This window comes from Salmo salar, unplaced genomic scaffold, assembly GCF_905237065.1.
Source record: "Salmo salar unplaced genomic scaffold, Ssal_v3.1, whole genome shotgun sequence".
Lineage (NCBI taxonomy): Eukaryota > Metazoa > Chordata > Actinopteri > Salmoniformes > Salmonidae > Salmo > Salmo salar.
The window spans coordinates 20,697-28,229 of record NW_025549453.1 but is presented as its reverse complement, the minus strand read 5'-3'; the positions used below and the strand labels follow the sequence as shown (position 1 = coordinate 28,229).

The 7,533-nt window shown below is 39.1% G+C and overlaps 1 protein-coding gene across 1 annotated transcript; it reads left to right on the top strand.

The window, feature by feature from the left end:
• Window positions 1-503: 503 nt before the first annotated feature.
• LOC123738276 (butyrophilin subfamily 1 member A1) lies at window positions 504-6,144 on the top strand. The gene is made up of 7 exons (XM_045713325.1): window positions 504-514; window positions 3,937-4,030; window positions 4,448-4,477; window positions 4,572-4,601; window positions 4,868-4,939; window positions 5,264-5,290; window positions 5,455-6,144. The coding sequence occupies exons 2-7, from the start codon at window positions 4,027-4,029 to the stop codon at window positions 5,979-5,981; spliced, it is 690 nt and encodes a 229-aa protein (XP_045569281.1). The 5' UTR covers window positions 504-514; window positions 3,937-4,026; the 3' UTR covers window positions 5,982-6,144.
• The last annotated feature ends 1,389 nt before the right edge of the window (window positions 6,145-7,533 follow it).

Here is a 7,533-nt window from a genome sequence, read left to right as displayed (position 1 = left end):
CAGAAATCAGAAGTACTGTTAGAATGTTTTTCAATTGACTGTCATAGCCCTAAATAAAAAAGTAAACAATGGATGTTAATGATTTGTTTTTGTTTTTTTTACATGTTTGGGGTCGTGATAATTTTCAGATATCAAAATGGGGTCGTGGGCCAAAAAGGTTTGGGAACCACTGGATAGAGTATATATAATGCTTGCAGTAACTAAACTGGCCATGGGGGGAGCTTTCATATAAAGCACTGTACTGAGAAAGTCTAATAAGATCCTGTTGTGTTGATATAACCTGGACCTTTCCAGTTTGCCTACGTGATTCTTGCTGGAAAGTTCAACTTACTGGTTACACATTGACCAGAATAGCTGCAGTATGTTGTCTCTTTATCAAAATCTTTCTGTTCTCATATGGACACTCACTAGTATTTAGCATTAGCAATTTGATAAATGGGAACTTGGTATGAATAATATTTGAGACTATAGGTGGTACACATACAACAAAACAGGACATTCATTTATACACAGTGTAAGTGTCTGAAAAAGAATCACCATTGTGTCCTGAAATTAATCTTCCCTGATTCCCTCTTGCTCTCTCTCTCTCTCTCTCTCTCTCTCTCCCCTCGCGACTAATCATTCAGCGTTATTGTTTTATTAATGTATCTTTGAACTTTTATACTAGTGGATTAAACAATAATCATTTTGGTATGAGACAACTTGAAATATCCCTGAAAGACAAGCCTTCAACAGGATAACTGAAGTACTGCCTTTGTAAAACTAACTAATCACTTTTAGATTGTAATCCTTTCTTGAAATGGCTCTGGAATTCAGCTAGCATAGTAGGAAGTAATATGGGTAGTACTCTAAAGTATCAATGTGTACTTTATGGTACTTACTTAAAATAATTGTACACAATTGGTAACCTTTAGTGCTCGTTCCAATGAGTCCCAAAGGTAACAGTTTACTGTAGGTGTCCATATTGATACATTCATAAAGCCTTTATAACAGATATATAACGCATTATAACATTTGTCATAAGCTGTAATGAGTAGTTTCAAATAGTTACGAGTAACGGCATAAGATGTTATAAAACTAGCTATAATGGGTGTTGAAATCAAACAGCTGATTGTGCTTTCATGTCACCGAATGCATTCACGGGTTTTGGTTCCTGATTCAAAGGAAATACTGTGCCGTCTGCTTCTGAGCTTTAATGCCGCCTTAAAAACAACTGGGAACTTGGAACTGGAACTCGGAAATCTCCGGATGTTTTGAAAAAAAAAATTTGAACGGTCATTCAACTCGGAATTCCAACTCGAGAACTCGGGCCTCTTTCTAGAGCTCGACATTCCAACTTGAAAATCAATGACGTCATGATTTTACCTCGAGGTCCATGTTGTCTTAAAAGGACAATAAAATACATGGTACCCTTTGCCAGTTCATATCTGTGTGATGCTTGATTCAGTGCTCTCGTCTGCATTAAAACCGAATATCGATCCAGGTTGGATGTGACAGCAGAGATGAGGTGCGCACTGTCGACCACGCCCCCTGATTTTGAGATGCTCCAGCGCGACACCCATCTCATTAGTGCTGGTGAGATACATCATGTCAGACTAACTTGCAATTGACTGTCATAGCCCCACATAAAAAAAGTAAACAATGGCTGTGAACGGCATTTTTATTTTACATGGTTGTGGTCGCGATCCTTTTCAGATATCATAATGGGGTCGTGGGCTTAAAAAGTTTGGGAACCCCTGGTATATATTATGCTTGCAGTAAGTAAACTGGCCATGAGAAAGAGGCAGCTTTCCTATAAAGTACTGTACTGACAAAGTCAGTAAGATAATGCTGACTTGATAAAACCTGGACCTTCCCAGTTTCCCTACGTGATTCTTGCTGGAAGGTTCAATTGACTGGTTACACATTAACTAGAGGAGCTGCAGTATGTTGTCTCATTATCAAATCTTTCTGTTCTCATATGGCCACTCAGTAGCATTTAGCTCTAGTAAGTGGGTAAATGGTATGAGAACAGAAAGATTTGATAATGAGACAACATACTGCAGCTTGGTATGAATAATATTTGAGGCTATAGTGGTACATATACAACAAAACAGGACATTAATTTATACACACGGTAAGTGTCTGAAAAATAATCACCATAAGGTCCTGAAATCAATCTTCTTTGATTCACTCAGCGTTATTGTTTTATTAATGTATCGTTGAAGTCTTATACTAGTGGGATTAAACAATAATCCTTTTGATCTGAGACAGCTTGAAATATCCCTGAAACAGAACACCTTCAACAGGATAACTATACTGCCTTTCTGAAACGAAATACTCACTTTTAGAACGTAATCCTTTCTTGAAATGTCTCTGGAATTGAACTAGCTCAGTAGGAAGTGATATGGGTAGTACTTTTTTTTTTACAGTATATAAATTACATATTTGCCAGGACATTTTAAGGTATCAACGGGTACATTCTGGTACTTACTTCAAATAATTGTACCCATTTGGTAACTACCTGATACCAAATGCCTTTTAGTGCTTGTTCTATTGAGTCCCAAAGGTAACAGTTTACTATAGGTGACCTTATTCATAAAGCCTTTATATAAGCTATATAACACATTATAACATTTGTCATAAGCTGTAATGAGTAGTTTCAAATGGTTATGAGTAACATCATTAGATGTTATAAAACGAGTTATAATGGGTGTTATAGATGACTGTTCATCCTGTTGTCATATGCGCTTATGTCACCTTTTAATAACAACTGCTATTACACAGTCTGCATGACAACTTATTGAAGATGTTATTACATGCTACATAAGTGTCTACGTACCAGATGTTATAATAGAGCATTATAGAATGTATCAAACTCTGTGTCACATTATTACATTCAATGGAATTATGGGTGTCATAACCATGTCATATGCCATTATGGAGTGTGCACAGACAAATAAAGTGACATTAATTTGAGGTGCTATAAAACAGTTATTAATGTACTTAATACCACAGGGTGGAGCGTATCACAAAACCATTCAGCATCACCAGCTTCTTTTGGTGGTAACACAATCAAATCAAATCAAATGAAATGTATTTATATAGCCCTTCGTACATCAGCTGATATCTCAAAGTGCTGTACAGAAACCCAGCCTAAAACCCCAAACAGCAAGCAATGCATGTGAAAGAAGCACGGTGGCTAGGAAAAACTCCCTAGGAAAAACTCCCTAGAAAGGCCAAAAACCTAGGAAGAAACCTAGAGAGGAACCAGGCTATGAGGGGTGGCCAGTCCTCTTCTGGCTGTGCCGGGTGGATATTATAACAGAACATGGTCAAGATGTTAAAATGTTCATAAATGACCAGCATGGTCAAATAATAATAATCATAGTAGTTGTCGAGGGTGCAACAAGCACGTCCGGTGAACATGTCAGGGTTCCATAGCCGCAGGCAGAACAGTTGAAACTGGAGCAGCAGCACGGCCAGGTGGACTGGGGACAGCAAGGAGTCATCATGCCAGGTAGTCCTGAGGCATGGTCCTAGGGCTCAGGTCCTCCGAGAGAAAGAAAGAAAGAGAGAAAGAGAGAATTAGAGAGAGCATATTTAAATTCACGCAGGACACCGGATAAGACAAGAGAAATACTCCAGATGTAACAGACTGACCCTAGCCCCCCGACACATAAACTACTGCAGCATAAATACTGGAGGCTGAGACAGGAGGGATCAGAAGACACAGAAGACACAATAACAGTTCTGCGTTTGAGACTGACCAGAGGCATTGAAAGTTACTTTCACCAATTAAAAAATTAAGAATAGATCAAGTTTGCCTTCCTACGTACTCAAGCCATTTTCCATAGTTATTGTGGAATCATGATTCCTTTGCACTTGTCTCTTGGTTTTTGTTAGCAATGTGAATTAGGTCTAGCAGACATAATGAGTCTGATCATTTCTTTATAGGTGCCGTGGCTGAGTATTGGAGAGGGACAAGACACAGAGTTGTTCTGGGACTATTTGACTGTTAAGGAATACGATTTCGCCACCATCACCATGGGTGAAGCTGCCCGGATATAGATACTTAAGGGCTGGATTCAATCCGTATTGTGTTAGATACGCGTTCAAATTTCAAAGCAAATTTGCGATTGAGCCGACATACGGTATGCAGCATTTACCTTGAATGCAGTTGCCGCAAATTCTGGAACATTGCAGTTAAATTTCAATCAAGCCATAACGTCGATCCGCAATACTTCTGCAATATGGATTGAATCCAGACCTCAATCATTAGCCCTAAATATGTTATGTGATATATTGGGGAATATTTGACTGTTAGCTGTTACCATTTAGCCACCATCCCCATGGATAGAGCTGCTCGTGTATAAAACCTAAATCATTAGCCCTAAATACATGAATTTACCCCTGACTACTATATTAATTATACCACTGGGTCAAAAACTGCTTCCATCTTTTACAGGAACAGTTGGATCAAAACCAGGAAAGCAGAGTAAGTTTGTTTTCTTGTCCTTGCCATAAAAATATGGATATTTGTCTTTCAATAGAAGAAAATTTATTATTCAACACTATATTACTTTATACAGAACAGAGCACAGGGGATTCAACAAAGAAGGGTAAGCCTTTAATCTCTTCATGTAAATACTTTTAGTTGCTCATTATTACAAAAGAAGACAATCATGAGTTGGTATATTTAAATACATGATCTCTGACTCTTCAGGACGTAATATTTTAGTGTGTGATGTTATACATAGTGGAGGAAGTGTTTGTGTGGGGTGGGGGGGGGGAGCATGTGCAGTTAAAGGGTCTGACAAAATATTTCACATGAAGAGTGTTTATTTACATTATTGAAGGAGAATTCTATTGTTTTGGTGATCTAAAGGTTATGACTCAACTGCAGAGCAAGAAAACCCTTTACAGACAGAAACTCATCTCAAACTATCTCCAAAGAAAGGTGAGAAATATTGTACATTAATATAGATGATGCTGTATAAATTCTGGGTAAGCACCAACTTTGCACCAAGTTACCCTACTGCACCATCTCACGCAACATTAAGTCAGTATATTTTTGTTAGTTACACATTATCTTTCCCAGTTATTAGCCTTGTGTACCATACCTTATTCTGGTTTATCATTGCAATTGTAGATGCATCAGTAAGATCCAAGAAGAAAACTGCTAAATAAATACAATATAATATCAGAAAATATTAATAGGTAATGTGATACATTGAATTTCAAATGTTTAACTTATTTTTTTATTTTTTATATATTTCTCCAGAAATATTTCAAGCACGCTCACATGAAGGTAATTGTCTCTGCCAACAGAATCTGCTTTTCAACTAAATTAAAAATACTTACTAAAATAAAATATTTTATCGGCCCTATATAACTAAGCTTTGAATCACTGAAGATGAAATTACAATGAAAATCATAAGTGAATAAAATATTTTGTTTTCCTATTCTCCACAGTGGATGTTACTCTGGATATGGACACAGCTCACCCTAAGCTGAAGATAGATGGGAAATCACTACAGTGGACTAATGAATCACCACAGAGAAAAGTTGACATTGAGAATTGTTTTAATGATGAGCCTTTTGTGTTGGGAAATATTGGAAGTCCTTTGAAGACTTACTGGGAGGTGAACGTAAAGGAGAAGGATGACTGGGTGCTTGGCGTTGCCAAGGCAACAGCTAACAGGAAGGGGACGTTGGTTTTCAGTCCAAGTAATGGCTTCTGGGTAATCAGACTATCCAATGGAAAAAGACTTAAAGCCATGGAGGATGAAGAACATGTTCTTGAGAAAGGTATTCCAGATAAAGTCGGCATCTATCTAGATTATCAGGAAAGGAAGGTGACTTTCTTTAGTACAGAAGAAGGCTCGCTCATCTACTCATTTATCAATGGACCAAGTTATCAGGATGATATCCGTCCACTTTTCTCACCCTGGAACAATGATGCAAAACCAATCACAATTTTGTCCAACACGGCAACATAGAAAAACATAAATGATTGCATTCCCTGTCTGTCAATATCATGTCGTGGTTGAAAGCTATGCGAATAATTTTTGATTAAGTCATATCCAGAATTGTGGATGACTTTCTATGATAATTTACTGTCATCTAACCAGGCATCAACGTTGTGTCCATATCCTTTACTAATGTATTAATGCTCCGACATTCCGACCTGAAGATTACTGACATCATGATTTGACATCGTATTTGTCCGAGTTCCCTGTTGTCTTGAAAGCACTATAAAACTCATGGTACCCTTCGCCAGCGGATATCTGTGTGAAGCTGGATTTAATACTCTCGTCTGCATTAAAACCAAATATCGATCCAGGTTGGATGTGACAGCAGAGATGAGTTGCGCACTATCGACCACGCCCCCTGACTTTGAGAAGCTCCGGCGCTACATGCATTAAGCACATACCATCTCATTAGTGCTGGTGAGATAAGATACATCGGTGGCGACTGTCATTCAGGGCAGGTGGGGCAGAAACCACGACAGGTGATTCACCACCTGTTTTTTGGGGGCCTGTTTTGCATGTTATTTTCATACGTGTCACATATCAGTTTGCAAACAATGTAAAAAAAACAACAACATTTAATTAATAAAGCCTTATGCAAACATGGTCTCTTTTTTGCTTTCTTAAGTTAGGCAGCTCTAAAATGCAGGTGTTTCAGCCTTGCTCAGTGCTTTCTGTGGGGGTGGGGCAGCCAGCGGAAAATACGGCGCTTAGGGGTTGGTAATGTTCTCTAGTTGCGCCGTTATTGGCTCAGTGTTCTGTCACTCATGGGGACACTACGTCACTGCAAAATCTACAGGAAGAACTCGAAAATTCAAGCCCCTTCGGTGCTGCTATACAGTTACATTAGAAGTGCCGAAGGTCATTGGCCACAAATAAAATGACGCCATTGTGTACCGTAGCTTTGATTGGACTGATCATGTCAACATCATACTATCAAAATCTTAGCTATAAAGCTAGCAGTCATCATCATGAATCAAGTCAACAATCTACTGGCAAATCCTTTTCAATTCTTGACATATGAAGAGAAATTATAGATAAAATGTATCGTGCTCATCGGCCATTAGACATAAACATTACACAAGAAGTTGGAAATTGCAAATTCAAAAATGAGTGGTTTGGAAGGAATCAGTGGCTAACTGCAAGCATTGCAAGCAATCACTAGCCCGCTATTCAGTGTAGTGGGTGTGTGGTCCAAGTTTGGGATTAAGGGTCTCTTTCCAAGCTTAAAAGGATAAATATTCCACTAGAGATCTTGTTTCGAGTCCAGGCTCTGTCGCGGTCGGCCGCGATAGGGAGACCCATGGGCCAGCACAGGGATGTCCTTGTCCCATCGCGCTCTAGCAACTGGCGGGCAGGGCACATGTATGCTGACATGGTCGCCAGGTGTACTGTGTTTCTTCTGACACATAGGTGGCTTCCGGGTTAAGCGGGCATTGTGTAAAGAAGCAGTGCGGCTTGGCTAGGTCGTGTTTTGGAGGACGCACGGCTCGCAAACTTCGCCTCTCCCGAGTCCGTATGG

Excerpts from the sequence above, each read along its gene's own strand:
- LOC123738276 (XM_045713325.1), top strand. Across the intron at positions 4,602-4,867 it reads AGGGGATTCAACAAAGAAGG|GTTATGACTCAACTGCAGAG; the intron begins GTAAGCCTTTAA and ends GGTGATCTAAAG. Across the intron at positions 4,940-5,263 it reads CAAACTATCTCCAAAGAAAG|AAATATTTCAAGCACGCTCA; the intron begins GTGAGAAATATT and ends ATATTTCTCCAG.